This window comes from Caretta caretta, chromosome 27 (genome assembly GCF_965140235.1).
Source record: "Caretta caretta isolate rCarCar2 chromosome 27, rCarCar1.hap1, whole genome shotgun sequence".
Classification (NCBI taxonomy): Eukaryota; Metazoa; Chordata; order Testudines; family Cheloniidae; genus Caretta; species Caretta caretta.
Genome location: NC_134232.1, coordinates 5897030 through 5913511, shown reverse-complemented (window position 1 = coordinate 5913511; position 16482 = coordinate 5897030). Strand labels below are relative to the sequence as shown.

At 49.9% G+C, this 16482-nt stretch overlaps 1 protein-coding gene across 3 annotated transcripts in view; it reads right to left on the bottom strand.

The window, feature by feature from the left end:
* Positions 1-9607: 9607 nt before the first annotated feature.
* Positions 9608-16482, bottom strand: part of LOC125626773 (corticotropin-releasing factor receptor 1) — a 135346-nt gene continuing 128471 nt past the window's right edge. For all 3 annotated transcript variants that reach the window (XM_048830185.2, XM_048830184.2, XM_048830186.2), the window contains one exon: positions 9608-15986. In XM_048830185.2, coding sequence (XP_048686142.1) covers positions 15846-15986 — 141 coding nt within the window. In that variant the 3' untranslated portion in view covers positions 9608-15845. The remainder of the gene's footprint in view (positions 15987-16482) is intronic.

Below are 16482 nucleotides of genomic sequence, written 5' to 3'. Positions count from 1 at the left end.
AGTGGGCAGGTATCATCTCTGCATGCATAGGCCAAAGGAGGGTCAGTGGGTTACAGGTTGTTGTAATGAGCCATAAATCCAGTGTCTTCACTGAGTCCATGATTTTTAGTGTCTAGCAAAGTTATGAAATTTAAGCTCCCAGGCTCTTCTTTTGAAAGCATCACACAGGTTCCCTTTGATAGGTCAGATCTAGAGTGAGCGCCTTGTGAAACGTGTTCACCCACAGGTGATAGGGTGTTTGCACCTTTTATCATTTTCCTGTGTGAGTTCAGCCAAGAGCGTAGGGATTGTCTGGTTTCCCCCATGTAATTGTTACTGGGGCATTTAGTGCACTGGATGAGGTATTGTCCAAGTGCCTCAATTTGGGTCAAATTGGGGGTCACATTCTGGGACCGGTCACCTCAGTGGGTCACACCTCTATACGGTGCCATCTGGAAGGATTCCAAGCCACTCATGGCTCAGGCTTTGACCTCGTCTCCCTTCCAGCTTCTGAAGTTTGCTGAGGGCCCAAGTACTTTCTGATGAAAGGTGCTGTGTAGCAGGCCTTGCTAGCCCTGAGGGCATAGTGGTGAAAGCCCAAGCCTGAGAGTCAGGAGACCTGGGTTCTCTTCTCACCTCTGCCACTGCCTGGCTGCACGACCTCAGGCAAGTCACTGTGCCTCAGTTTCCACATCTATAAAATGGTGATAATGATCCCACCCCTCCATTGTAGAGTGATGAGGGCTAGGATATTTTTTCTAGCCCCTGGCATGGAGAGCAGGAAAGGCTAACATGTCTGAAGCTGCTTGGGTAGCTCTGAGAGGGCAGTGGTTGATGACTTAGGCCTATCCATCATGCTGGCAGGCTTAAGGATCAGAGGGGCTCCTGCCACCTGTAGAAGGCAGAGAAAGAACATAACTGTGACCACAGCCAGTGTCTGTTCCCCCCTCCCTGCCATGCACAGGAGACTTGATGCTGTTAGAAATAGGTTTCCTTTCAGCTAGTCCCCGTAGAGTGCTGGGGTGGTCTCAGATGCAGGGGAGCTGCTTCTCTGAGCCTCCTGCCTAGTTGGGAGCAGACCCCAGTGACACAAGCCAGAGGCTCTCCTTTGTCATTGTAACCCAGAGACAGGGGCAGGAGGGGGTTGCTGATGACTCAGTGACAGGAGTGGAGCAAGGTGTTGGGTGGGGGAAAGTGGTTTGGAAATAGGGTCCATGCTTTGTGGCATGGAGGACATCAGCCTCCAGCGCTCTCCATCTGGCATGTTTTACCAGCCCTCTAAAAAGTCTCTTCAGACATACTGATCTCCCAGGGCCGTGTCCGGACTGTGTCTCCTGCCTTTACGTTTCCTCCAAACGGGCACAATCCGGCCCTTTGAAAATTTCATGAGAGCAGTAAAGTGCTGCCATTTCCCTGTGACCGCTCTGACAGATGTGAGCGGGCTCCGTCTGGGGAGCAGGGAAGACAAGCGCGTGGGAATTAAAGGATTAAATATTAATTTGAGAGTTTCATGAGGTCAGAATAATAATACAGGGGGGAGGGGGAGATGTCTCTGGGCAAACGGCAATAAAAATGCTCAAATTAGACATTTTCAGCTGTAACAGGAAATGAGATTTTCCCCTTCCCCTGCAGCCTGTAGGGATGAACTTAACCCCTGCTTGCCCTGATTGTGGCCGCTGCGTACCAATGCCATTTACATCTTGTTTTTTTTTTTACTAAGCAGGGGACTCTATAGAGGCAATGAAGTTTGAGAACCTCTGTAAAAAGCTGAATAGACTGTGATAGAACTCGTCTCACATGCCTTCCACACCACTCTAATCGCCTAGAGGGTGTCAGCAGAACTGGCTGGCATCATTTGACTGGGATTTTAAAAAGCCCTCTGACAAAGTCACATTCTGGGACCAGTCACCTCAGTGGGCCACACCTCTATATGGTATTTCTCCCCTCCTCCCCACCCAGGAAGCTACACTGTTAAAAGGAAATATGTTTTCATACGTAGCCTGCGGAACTCACTGCTACTGGACACCACTGTGGCCTGGAGCTTAGTAGGATACCTAAGAGGCCTGAACACCTCTCGCATTTCCTATATTACTCTGGATATTGGTTCCCAGGGCAGTTGTACTGATGAGAGCTTTGAGAGAGAGCTGAGCCCTTTGGTGGAGTGTGCAATCCAAGCGCCAGCTCTGAGTAAATGATGGAACCGCTGGCTGGGTGGGGCCAGGCACAGGGCCCCAGAATGGGCGGAGGGAATTGTGGGGGGTTTCCATTCCTGACTAACTCACCATGTGACCTTCAAGCCCCTTCTCCTTTCTCTGTCCTGGGGAGATAATGACTCACCTTGTGCTGTGCTGGGGAAATGCTAACCACTGGGACGGGGAATGCTCTCTGTCCCACACCAAGCTGAGACATTAATTTGGTGTTTCTCCTCCTTCCATCACCACTTTTCTGTGCACCCCTGCCCAGGATCCTGCCCTAAGGCTGTCACTTCTCTAGGTCGATGTCTAAGCCTTGTGCAGCCTGCATTGTGGATGCTGGGAAGCTGGGTTGGCCCAGACATGGGTGCAGGCTGCAGTGTAGACATCCCCTTTGTAGCAAAGCCGTTGCAGAAGCAGAGCTGGACTGAATGCCCTATATGAATCTGCCACAAGAGACTGTGCGACCGGGGGCCACCATCCTGCCTAGGTGACATTGTGATCAAACCCAGGCTCTAAAATAGGGACAGTGAACATGTGCAGTGCCTGTTGTGGTGGCTGGCCTCTGAAGAACACCCCAAAAAACCTGCTATATCCTGTCAACGAACTCTCCACTGGTGCCATATTGAACCAGGCTCCCCTGCCCTCTTCACTTGGGTGGAATAGCCCACATCCGTCCCAGCAGTGTGTGGGGCTGATTGAATGGTGAACTCCATGTAGAGCCTGGTTCTGATGTTGCTACCACAGAGCAAGCACCATGAAGGAGACTGTGGCCAAGCTTAGGCCTTGGCTCGGCATGGAGACGCGTCCTGGATGACCCTGCATTCAGGAGGTGTGGCTTAATTCATAGCACGGAAGGTATAGGCACTTTTTTGCAGCCTGGTGAATCAGATTGGGTGTGTCGGGAGACTTGAGTTCGATTCCAACCTCTGTCACGGACTGACTTCCTGACCGTGGGCAAAACGCTTGACTTCTCTGTACCTCCATTTCTCCATCTGTAAAATGGGGAGGTTGACCCTGGCACACCTTGATGGAGAAGGGATTAGTTGGATGATGGGGTTCCGGCATGGAAACAGACTTCTTGGAGCACAGGGGAGTTGGAACCTCTGGCTGGGTCCCGGAGAGATTTTTTTTCAAAGGTGAAAAATAAATGGGAGGGAAACAAAGTCATGTGGACACTTCAAAGCCTTTCCATGGGTTTGATTGACATTCAGATCTGGCAATGAGCAAAGGCTCCAGTGGAGAGAAGGGTCTTCCTTTCTCCGAGCAGGGCCAGCCACTCCTAGACCCACTGGGCAACCCTGAGTGATCTGTGGGTCCTGCTGCGTGCTCCTTGGATTATGAAAGTCTCATGCTGCTAGGAAGGCTGGTACAGTGGTTAGGGTACTAGTCTAGCACTTATGAGCCCCAGATTCGAGTCACTGTCTGTGTGTGTAGTCATCTGGCCTCTGTTCCCATCTGGAAAATGGGAATAATAACACTGTCCTACTCAAAAGGCAGCTATGAGAATAATGCAGTGAGTGGGAGATGCTCAGTAATAGGGGGCTGTAGACGTACTTAAGATAGCTAAGTAGGGTGTGTGTATTTTGTCCCTATCAAGTAGCTGGGCAAACAGAGAAAATAAGAGATTTATTGTTCATATCAGCTAGGAGAGTACTCCTTTAGCTCAGGGACTTGTGTGTTTGGAGCCAAAGCCCTGGGTTCTAGTTTGGCTCCCCAAGGTTTATACAGGATCTGGAATTGCATCTGTTATCTGCAGATGTGGCCTGTTAATAGTAGAGGGGTGCTGTCAGCAAAGGAGTAAATTCCAGCGATGGACAAAGAGTTCTGGAGTTCTTTCCTTTCCTTTCTTTTGGTTCTTGTAACTACTGTAAATGAAGGGCTGTCTTCCAAGATCTCAGTCCCCAGGAGACAGAGAGCAGTGTGATAAATGTCACCCTGACACTATCCCATATGGTGAAGGCTGAGCTGGCGCGATTTGTGGGGCAGGAGGCAGCCCCTGGAGAGGGCTTTGTTTGTTAATCAAGGGAGCAAAATGAAATGCCACCTGCCATCTGTGTCCCCACGTTGCATTCTGGGCTTTGTGCTGTCGTCCCATTGAAGGAATTCATGGGGGTTCCTGGTTTTAATCTGCCTCAGCCCCCAGCCAAAGAGGGACCCCAGGATACCCCTGTCCTGCTGAACCTCCTCCCACATCATTCTCTGGCCTTGTATGGTGCTGGGGGAAATCATTAAACTCTGCCACTCTGTAAAATGCTCCATGCTCCGATGCAGTCAGAGGATGAATTCAAGACCTGGGCATCCAGACGCCCAAGACAGCACTTACAATAACAGGAGGGGTTAATGGCTGGCAAGGGTCTGGGGAACTGGGTAGCCCAGGGCACTAGCAAGACCCTACGGAGCTTTTAACCTTTAGGTGTCTGCTTTAAAGCCACCCTGGCTGGGTAGCAACTGCAACTCATCACCACCTGCCTGCCAGCTGCTTGGCTCATGTAACATGACTGGGGACCTCAGCCCAGCTCTTCCCTAGTGTACTGGGCCCCTCGGCCCAGTTCTCCAGAGCGCGCCACTCCCGTTTAGGCAGTGAAATGGGGTGGCCAGATTTTCCCAAGTGTTTGAGGTCAACGGGGAGCCGCTGGGGAGCTGGGCACGTGAAAACTGGCCTTGGTTGGCAGCATCGGTTAGAGGTTAAGGATGAAGTGGGCCATAGAAACTCACCTATCAGCTGACCCCTCCGGCTGAGGCACATTGATGGGTGGGGACAATACCTGCCCAGGGGGAACATTCAAAAGCACCTAAGTGATTTAGGTACCTATGTCCCATTGACTTTCAGTGGGATTTGGGCACTTTGGAAAGGTTACCTCTGGTCTCCAGGGCTCAGTCTGGCCCCGTCAAAACACCCCCTTTTCTATATAAAGGAAGCCGGCCAGGACTGCACCCTCTGTGACTTCCACCCAAGGAGCGTTTCACAGTGACTCCTGCAGGCATCTCTGTTGTGGGGGGGGGTCACTTACCCAAGGGGAAAAGGACAGCGCTTGTCCCTTGTCACCGAGCACGGTGCCTCCTTCTGCCTGGTGCTGCTAGTGTTTTCAGCTACGGGAGCCTCCTGCCAGAGCGTGCCGTGCCCACACGGCAGGCCCGTGTGCTAGGGCCGTGTATCATTTGTGGCTGGGCTGAAGCCTGTGGGAGGAAGGGGAGATATGGGGAGACAGCGGGGGCGTGTGCATGTGATAAAGGCATGAGTCCACATGGAACTGAACGGGTACCTGTTAGCTCAGCCTAGGTTTGGGGAGAGTCCCTCACCACCGGGGAAGGATTTTGCTAGTCATCCACCTGCCTACGCTCTTCAGAGTGGCTGTGGAGGTTTTCTCTTCCTGTGTGTTTTTTTTTTTGCCTTCCTTTGGCATAAAACGATTAAAAAAGCCAAAGGGTGGCCCATAGAATCATAGAATATTAGGGTTGGAAGGGACCCCAGAAGGTCATCTAGTCCAACCCCCTGCTCGAAGCAGGACCAATTCCCAGTTAAATCATCCCAGCCAGGGCTTTGTCAAGCCTGACCTTAGAAACCTCTAAGGAAGGAGATTCTGCCACCTCCCTAGGTAACGCATTCCAGTGTTTCACCACCCTCATAGTGAAAAAGTTTTTCCTAATATCCAATCTAAACCTCCCCCACTGCAACTTGAGACCATTACTCCTCGTTCTGTCATCTGCTACCATTGAGAACAGTCTAGAGCCATCCTCTTTGGAACCCCCTTTCAGGTAGTTGAAAGCAGCTATCAAATCCCCCCTCATTCTTCTCTTCTGCAGACTAAACAATCCCAGCTCCCTCAGCCTCTCCTCATAAGTCATGTGTTCTAGACCCCTAATCATTTTTGTTGCCCTTCGCTGGACTCTCTCCAATTTATCCACATCCTTCTTGAAGTGTGGGGCCCAAAACTGGACACAGTACTCCAGATGAGGCCTCACCAATGTCGAATAGAGGAAACGATCACGTCCCTCGATCTGCTCGCTATGCCCCTACTTATACATCCCAAAATGCCATTGGCCTTCTTGGCAACAAGGGCACACTGCTGACTCATATCCAGCTTCTCGTCCACTGTCACCCCTTGGTCCTTTTCCGCAGAACTGCTGCCTAGCCATTCGGCCCCTAGTCTGTAGCGGTGCATTGGATTCTTCCGTCCTAAGTGCAGGACCCTGCACTTATCCTTATTGAACCTCATCAGATTTCTTTTGGCCCAATCCTCCAATTTGTCTAGGTCCTTCTGTATCCTATCCCTCCCCTCCAGCATATCTACCACTCCTCCCAGTTTAGTATCATCTGCAAATTTGCTGAGAGTGCAATCTACACCATCCTCCAGATCATTTATGAAGATATTGAACAAAACCGGCCCCAGGACCGACCCCTGGGGCACTCCACTTGACACCGGCTGCCAACTAGACATGGAGCCATTGATCACTACCCGTTGAGCCCGACAATCTAGCCAGCTTTCTACCCACCTTATAGTGCATCCTTCCAGCCCATACTTCCTTAACTTGCTGACAAGAATACTGTGGAAGACCGTGTCTAAAGCTTTGCTAAAGTCAAGAAACAATACATCCACTGCTTTCCCTTCATCCACAGAACCAGTAATCTCATCATAAAAGGCGATTAGATTAGTCAGGCATGACCTTCCCTTGGTGAATCCATGCTGGCTGTTCCTGATCACTTTCCTCTCATGCAAGTGCTTCAGGATTGATTCTTTGAGGACCTGCTCCATGATTTTTCCAGGGACTGAGGTGAGGCTGACTGGCCTGTAGTTCCCAGGATCGTCCTTCTTCCCTTTTTTAAAGATTGGCACTACATTAGCCTTTTTTCAGTCATCCGGGACTTCCCCGGTTCGCCACGAGTTTTCAAAGATAATGGCCAATGGCTCTGCAATCACAGCCGCCAATTCCTTCAGCACTCTCGGATGCAACTCGTCCGGCCCCATGGACTTGTGCACGTCCAGCTTTTCTAAATAGTCCCTAACCACCTCTGTCTCCACAGAGGACTGGCCATCTCTTCCCCATTTTGTGATGCCCAGCGCAGCAGTCTGGGAGCTGACCTTGTTAGTGAAGACAGAGGCAAAAAAAGCATTGAGTACATTAGCTTTTTCCACATCCTCTGTCACTAGGTTGCCTCCCTCATTCAGTAAGGGGCCCATACAACGTCTCTGAATGAATGTGACCCCATGGGCCTCAGGTTTAACTAAACCAAGTCAAAGACCCATCTAGTGACCACTACAGAGCCCTGTCATAGAGACACTGACTTCTAAGTCTTGCTTGCTTTGATGCGGAGGGCTTGGGGAAAACCCCCGTGAGGGAGGAGAGGTACTGGAGCTAAAGGACAAGACTGGCACAAGAACGAATGGGGATCAAGTGGCCATGAATAAAGGTAGGCTCGACATGAGAAGAGGGTTTCTAAGCAGCAGCAGAAGGAGGTTCTGGAACAGCCTGCCAGTAAGAGCAGTGGGGCCAGGAGACCCCAGGAGGCCGGACTGGATGGTCATCGTGGTCCCATCTGGCTTTAGAATCTGTGACGATGGAGCTTGATAAATTTATGAATGGGATGATATGATGGGGTTGCTTCAGTTACCCTGGAAGTCCCTTCCAGTCCTACGCCCTGTGTTCTAACAGTGCATCTCTTGTTCCCGAGACATACCGGGACATGATTAGAGGGTTACCATAGGATCATCTCGCCCTGCTAGAAGCTTGTCAGGAGATCTGAGGACCGCAAGCAACAGCTCATTAATCTGGGAATCGATAACTTTAGTTATAATTGTTTGGAGAGTTGTGGTAGCTGTGTTGGTCCCAGGATATTAGACAGACAAGGTGGGTGAGGTAATATCTTGTATTGGTCCAACGTCTGTTTGTGAGAGAGACAAGCTTTCGAGCTTAGACAGAGCTGAAGACCTGTAGAAGAGCTCTGTATAGCTCGAAAGCTTCTCTCTCACCAACAGACGTTGTTCCAATACAAGATGTTACCTCACCCACCTTGTCTCTCTTAAAAATAATCATCATGTAATCAGTAGGAACCTATAATTATTATTAATAATATAATTAATATATTTATATATAATTTATATTTATGTGCCTAGTGCTTCTGCTCCTCAAGCTCGGTGCAACGCATGAATTAATTCCGCATAAGACTAACCTGACCAGAAAGAGATGTTTGGGTCTGAATTTCAGCAGTAAACAGAGATCTGTGGCATGACATTCAGTTTTAACTGGCCTCGCCCCGAGGAACTGCATTGCAACGTTATTGTAGCTTGGCCCAGCTAGTGAGGAACAGCCTCAGAGGCCTCATGCAGAAGTTCAAATACCACTGTGGTTTTCCAGCCCTACCACCTCAGCCTGTGAACTTGCTCACAGTTTAAAGGGAGGCAGGGGGAGGGAGGCCAAGGGCCAACCTGGTTTCTGCCTGAAATGGTGTTCTGGCTACTGCTCAGCCTCCGAGTTAGTTCTGAACCAATCTCCCCACTAGATTACACTCACTAGGGGGCACTGTTCTGCAGGGCGTTGTGTGGGGGATTCAGTAGGGGGCGTTCTCCTCCCTCATTAAAATGCCCCAAAGTGGTGATAGGGAGGGATGCTGTGCTGCAGCGAGTGGTGTTGGTGTCTCAATAGGGGGCAATCTGCCATCTGAGTGCTGAGCCCAGTGCAGTGCTAGGTGGCTCTGTGAGGGGGAGAAGTGGTAGGAGGCGCTCTCCCCTACATGTAGAAATTGACAGTTTGAGATGTGTAATATTTTTTCAAACATAGAATAGTAATAACTGGCACTTCCTGACTGCAAATCACACCGCTGATCCCACCCAACTCTCCTCGCATATCGTGACCCCCATAACAGATGGTGAACAGAGGTGCAAAGGGGGCTGGCTGTGGGAGCTTGGCCCCTCTCACATTAAAGTGACAAGAATAGTAATACCCACAGAGTACTTGTTAGCAGTAGATGTCAACGGAGGTGAGTCTCCTTATCCCCAATCTGCAGCTGGGGAAATGGCAGCATAGAGCGGGTAAGTGACTTGCCCCGGGGCAGAGCTGGGAAGAGAACCGAGGTCCACTGGGCCACACTGCCTCCAAGTAGCCAGGTTAATTCTACAGATCACCACCCAATTTTAGCTCATTTGGCACCCAAAAATAAACAGCAGGAGCAGGTTCTGCTTTGTATTTTGTGCCCTGGCTTCAACCCCTGATGCTTTCTGATGACCATCTGGGGCTGGAACCTGGAGACCACGCCCTTGGATCTGAGGGTATTCAGCCCCTTCCTGGCTCTGGTCTTTTGGGAGCAGTCCCTCTTGAGATATCCTAGACGTGGGGAGAAAAGGCAGTACTCCAGGGTCCCATCCAAGAGGTGCGAAGATCCCATGACTGAACCAAGCCTTCCTTCTCTGGGAGACAAACGCAAAGTCCCCATGAAATAATTAAAAGCCATTTTAATCAAACAGAGTTGAGAGTACACATGGCAACACACAGATTTTTTAAAGCAAATTGTGCACATCTGAACAATCGTAAGACAGGAGGATGAAGTAAATAGTGACACCCACACAGTGCTGCTTTTGTTGTCGTTTTGCCCCTCCACATTGGCCACATTGGGCATTTTGTTGTCGTTTGACCCCTCCACATTGGCCACTGGCATGCGCAGAGCGCTGGCTCTCCTGGGAGCTGGATACAGGGTGAGGGAGAAAGGGATCAGTCAGCCAGCTTGAGGTCTTCCAAACTAGCATCATCCTGCATCCATTCTCCTGGGCACCCAAGGGCATTGGCCTGCAAGAGGGGAACCCAAGGAGGGAGCGCACTGGTCCCTCGGGGCTGATGGATTTCCGTGTTGAAGTGTATCCCGATGGGTGGGAATCACTGGAGGTGATGGTTTGTTTACGCAGCAGTTTTTATAGCTTGTGGGATGGCAATGATTGTTTAGTTTATTTGACAAGGTGTTAGGCTACAGGGCAAAAATATGATGAAGGTGCTGTGAAATCATGGAGCACCATTCCACACTGCACTGGCAGAGAGCTGGCAGGACGTAGGGTTGACAGCAAGTTGGGCATCGCACGTTGGCTTCAGTTTCACTGAAATCTGATGAATGCCATTCCTGGTTCTGCTTGCGTTTGTTTCATTCTTTTTGGAGTTCACTTTCCATGTCAGATCCCTTCACACCCTGGAGCAGGTGAGCATTGTTTGACTCTGTCTATTGTAAAGGGCTTTGTTTGAATCAGGTGTTCTACACGGCAGCCCTAGTGCAGTGAATCCCACCCGGCTGGAAACAAGGAGTTCCTGGGTCCCATTCCTGGCTCTGACATGCCATCGGCAAAGTACCGAGCCACTGCCTCGTTCCTGGAGCTGGGCTCCAAGTTTTTATTGAAATATTTTTTGCCAATATCAAAATGCTGAGAAAAAGTGTCAATTTGACAACAGCGCGTTTTGCAAAACCTCCCGCAACGAAGTGATTCGATATTATCCTAGCTCAACATTTTTGGCGTGGACTGCTGTGATTTTTCAGTTTGAAATGATTTTTGACATGAAATGTATTTTTTAAAAAAGTGAAAGGGTTTCCAAAGGTTGAAATTGAAATGAAATGTTTTAATTTTACCAACATGAAACGTTTCCGTGGACACAAAGTGGTTTTTCCTCCCAGAATTTCCCTTTCGCAGGAAAATTCAATTTTTTTGTTTGTTCCAAGTTTGGAAGGGAACAAATTTAGAAATTGGGGAATTCCTTTTGAACTGGAAAATCCAGGTCCTGCCTAGCTCTACTCATTTCTCCACAATGCTGCAGCACCTAGGAATTATTTTGGGGAAGTTCTAAGGCCCGTGTTGTACAGGAGGTCAGACTAGATGATCACAATAGTCCCTTCTGGCCTTGGTATCTATGAACTTCTGTGTCTTCAGTTAGTGATATGACTTGGATGCCATGACATTGCTGCATCACCATGTGTTAGTGAATCACCCCAATGAGAGAGCAACGTCTTCAAATTAGGACGTGGTAACTATGACCCTCAGCATTGATTTAGGGCTCTTTCAATGACCTGTGGGTCATGGAGCAATTTCTGGACATGTGACAGCTGGTCATGGGTAGAGTTCAGTTCAGGGAACATCCTGAAGGTTGGATGGAGGTTTTTGTAGTGTGTTTTCTCCTTCTCCCCTCTAGCAGCTTTCATTCCAGGATAACAAAGTGTTTTATGCATATTAATGTGAAGCCTCAAAACTCCCTTTTGAGGAAGTATCATTAGCTCCAATTTATAGTGGAGAAAACTATAAAACATAAAGGTGAAGTGACTTGACCAAGGTCCTACAGTAAGTCAGTGGCAGAGTGGGGATTAAAACCCTGGGGTCCTCAGGAATGATGCATCTCCTAAAGCAGAAGAAAGCTATTCTGGTCAGTTCTTTAACCATCACACCATCCTGCCCTTTAACCATTGCGTCATCCTTGCCCCTATTAGAACTGTTTGTTCATCTATAGTGGCAACACTGATGAAATCTTGGCCCCAGTGCAGTCAATAGCAAAACACCCATTGACTTCAGTGGGGGTCAGAATTTCACCCATCCATCCGGGAAATATTCTGCTGTGAGAACTGCTGGCTCACCAGCCATGTGGAACCATCAGACACAAATGTGACGTGTGTGTATGGAGCATGGGGCAGTTCAAACAAGCACAAAAATGGCCATCAGGGGAATTGGCCAGGACCTCAGAGAGAACCAAGCCTGGTACAGGGTCACTCTGTCCCCTGCCCAGAGTGTTACTTCCTGGAATGAGACATGCTGCCTGGTTAGCATTGGGTTACCAACCTCTGGTTGTCCTTCTCTGAATGACATGGCCTTGTAATGTCATAGATTTTAAGGCCTGAAGGACTCTGATGATCAGCTCATCTGACCTCCTGTATAACACAGTCTTGAAAACATCACCCTGTGATTCTGACAGTAGGATGACTGATCTCCATTTAAAGCCTCCCGGTGATGATGAATTTGCCAGGCTCCTTGCTGATCTGTTCCAAGAATTAATTCCCCTTGGTGCTGCTGGTTGCCCTTTTGAACTTTCCTGGCTGCAGCTTCCAGCTGGTGGGTTTTATTCTGCCTCTGCCAGCTACCTAAAAGAGCTCTCTAGGACTGATATATTCTCTTGGCATAGGTATGGATGGATAGGGCTTCTGATTTTAGGTTTTAACTGGTAAACACTGATAAAACTTCCCGGATACAGAACCCCAGAACAAACCAGTGTTTATCCAGTAAACACCAGAAATGTTTTCTCAATTCATGTGGATTTCACCCCTTTCCCAGCCCTGTGTGTTTACAGAGGTGATGTCTCTACTCACTGGCTTGTATCTCTATGGGCTTGTCTCCATGGAGCACCAATGCAGACTACAGGAGTGTGACTTCTAAAGCGCACTAGTGTGTTGCGCATTAATTGGTCCATGTAGACCTTGCTGGTGTGCACTAGTTTCCCTACTGCACTTGAACATGGTGCAGTTTGAAACAGTATGAGGTGAATATCCAAAGGGAAAGCCCTGGAAATAACCCAGTTTTTGGACATCTACACAGAACTCAAAAATGGCTAAAAATACCCCTCCCCAATGAAATTAATAAACCCTGAAAAATAGAACCCTACTCAAATAAATTGCCTCTTAACCATCTTAGATAAACTAAGCCGCTGGAGCTCCATTAGACTGTCACTGGAAGGCAGGTTTTGCGGACCTTGAATAAACCTTATAGGTTTTTTCTAAACCCTTGCCAGTTGTTGAACATCCTTTCTGAAGTGTGGACACTGGCTCTGGATATAGTCTCTCCAAGGCCATAGCTGGAGGTAGGGCCATGGAATGAGAGGGGTATTTCAGAGGAGATGCTGGCACTCCTGGTAGAACTTAATAGCGCTGAGCAAGGACCATCGGAGGAAGGTCAGTACAAGGAGATGGGTGCAGATTTGTCACGTAGGGCTGGATGGGAAATGGATTTTTCAGATTTTGAACATTTTTCCCATCCCAAGTTGGGATGAAAAGTGGAAATCTAGAACATTTTCATGACCCTCCCCCACCAAACCTCCCTCTCCTAAATTTCACTTTGGGCCGATTGAAAAATTTATTTCAATTTCAATCATATTTTTTTAAAAATGTTGTCACTCTAATTAGCTTTAATTTCTGAACAAAAAGTCCTTTTGACTTGGAAAACCATTTAGAAAACGTCAAAATGGGACCTTTTTGGAACTTTGAAACTTGCTTTTCAACAACTGAGGAATTAGTCGTAACCCAGCCATTCCTGAGAAAACTTGCAGGTTAGAAAAACGGACATTTTTGGAATTAAAATACGAAAGATTAAAACATCGAAAAATTCCACTGTCACTGCCATGAGTTTACGGGCTGAGAAAAACAGGATTTGCATTTCTTTGTTAGTCATCTGCAATCTTTCTGTAGAGAAGGCACAAGCAAACCCTGCCCACAAACGAGTTGTTCCCTGGCTCTCAGCTAAAGCAGTTCAGGGCAGCTGGGAATGTTTGCCACACAGTTCTACCCACCAGAGGGTATAGCCATATAAGGCCGAAGATCCAGAAATCTGGAGGGTTTATGCAAATGATTCAATATCCTCATTTGCATACTGGATGAATATGCATAAATATGCAGAAGTCGCTGGATTGTAAAACTGCAGGTTTCAGAACACACCACCCACGACCTACTGGTCTCTCCTCAGTGCTTTCTGTAGTTCTCCATCTCAGCTGTACACCCTTTGGAAAGAAAGCCCCAGAGGAGCAGCTTGAGACCAGGGGGCAGCTCAGCCCCATGTCCCCTTCTGCACCCCGACAGTGATCCTGCGGGAATTGCGGCCTGTAGACAACGCAGCAGAGTTGGACCAAATTTTGCTTATCTTAGAAATAAATACATCAAAGCTGTGTTGTCTGATGAGGCATAAAACCAAGGTGCTTTGTGTGTGTGTGTGTGTGAGTTGCATGTATGTGAGTGTGTATGTGTGCATATGAGAGTGCATATGTGGGTAGGGTGTATGTGTGCATGTGTATTTGGGAGAAGTTAAAAGATTTTTTGTGTAGCTTTTGACACCTTCTTCCCAAGGATCCGGGTGTGAACCCAGGTGTCCTCCAAATCCTTGTCTTGCCATGGGCAGAAGCCAACCCCCCCCATTCAATGTTTTCCTGGGGTTTCAATGGGAGCTGCCTTCCTCTTCTTCACACCCACCCCGGGGCCCTATCATGCCAGGTCTCTGCTCTGGGAGGAACCATCTCACCCCCCACTTGCTGTATCTCCACTGGCATTGCTCACCTGGTGTTCATTTACTGAGTGCCAGTGACCCACTCCCTCCCCTGGTGTCTGATCTCCCTGTTCCCTACAGGATCTGGCTCTTGCCACCTTGGCGCGGGTGCAGAGGGGCTTTCCGCTGGCGTGGGCTGGCCTGGCGGGGTCCTGCGAGCGTTACCACAACGTGTCTGCAGCTAGCATGCCCACTCTCGAGCTGGGCTAACGCCAGAGGAGCGAGTGCGAGGGCCGGTCACTGGGGCGAACGCCGCAGTGAAGACTCAGGCTCAGGCTACTCTCACAAATGCTGCATTCACTCAGCGATGTGCAGGCCTGGCTGCCGCGGGGCCTCGCCAGGCGCCACATGCTGGGGTTGCAGGGGGCAGCGGGGCGACCCCAGCTCTGCAGCAGACTGCATGGCAGGGGCTGCCGCGTGACCTCGCCAGGTATCCTGCTTGGAGTAGGGGGCAGGGTGGTTGTGGGGGGATGAATACTCTCAGGGTCGTAATAAAACGGAGGCATAAGGCAAAGCACAGAAATGGCACCAGGCAAACTACATTCACGGCCCAAGCAGCTGGTCTGTCCTCTGGGTTAATGCACATCAGGGCATCCCTCCTCATCACCGCAGCTTGCAGAGGTTCTTCAGGGCATCTGCACTAGCAGCAGGAGCCTGGCAGCGGATTTCCCAGGCTTGCCCCCCCAGAACGGGTTAGCAAGGCCGTGCGGTGGCAGTGGCTTCTGACAGGGTTGTTCCAGAGATGCCATCGCCATGTGCCGCAAACGGAGCTTTCACGACACCCCTGAAGGCAGTAACTCCAAAGCGACCTGCCGTGCAGCCGCTGAACCGGAGCGAGGAATTTATACCCCAGAGGGGCAGTGACATGCATGGGAATGGGGAGAGAGGCAAAAATGCAGACTGGCCACATCCCATCCATGTGACCAGTGCTAGCAGGACCAGGGCTCTTACCGGACAAACAAAGATTTCCACTACACTGGCTGCTAGGTCAGGATCAGGGCGGGTGCTGGACTCTGCCATATCTCCAGCACACCCGGCATCGCTCGGGGAATGGCTCCGCCCGCAGCCGACCCTAGGATAATGTGAAGTCCTCACTGGACCGTTGTCCTCAGTTGCTGTAGGCCTTGCCAGGGCCACCAGATATTGCCCAGACCCACAGTCCTGGGCAAGGGAGGTTCTGGCCTCACGAGGGCTTGGGAGAATAAGAAAGAGGTGCTCTGAGAGCTGGTCTCCCAGGGTGGACGCTGGCAAGGGGTTTCTTTGGTGTCAGACAGTCCCTGCCCGGGCTCTGCTGGGCTCGTGGGCTGGGGTTCCATCCTGGAAGTACATGGCCCGCACGCCGTGTGCAGTACAAGCAGCAGAGGCTCTGCTGCAAACCTTGGCTCCCGTCCCGTGCGACGGCTTCCTCCCCTCAGACAGCTGTTGACTGCTTGATGCTGTGGAAGCTGACGCGCGTCGGCGACGTGGGGATGGACATGGCTCTGGCCACGCGGGCGCGGATGGAGTGCTTGTCCTGCCACCGGTGCCATCGCTTCCGGACAGCAGAACGGACCTGCCAACACATTGCAGAGGACACAGGGCATTTACAACCCATGCTGCTGGCGAGGGCTTTCCTGAGACCTGCGGCAGAACTAGGGCAAGATTTCCCTCTCCCGTTGCACAGTACTGCAATACACTTTAGAGCCAAGGGGCTGAAAGCAGGTTACAGACATCAATGAACTAAGCCCTCAAATTCCCCAGGAAGGAACAGTTCCTGGCATTATCCTGTATTTGTAGATGGGGAAACAGAGGCACAGAGCAGGGACATGACTTGCCCAAGGTCACCCTGGAGTTCTGGGGCTTGCCTTATGCTGGAGGTCAAACTAGGTGATCAGAGTGGAGCCTTCTGATCCCCCCAGAGCCTATGAATCTGTGAAAAATTCTTATCCCAGTGTGAGGGGGAGAGAGTTGAGGCAGATGCAGGGACAGGGCATTTGCAAAAGGTCACCCCACTGGGTCATTGCAATGGGAGATTCGAGCCCAGCAGTTCTAATTCCAAAACCTTTGCT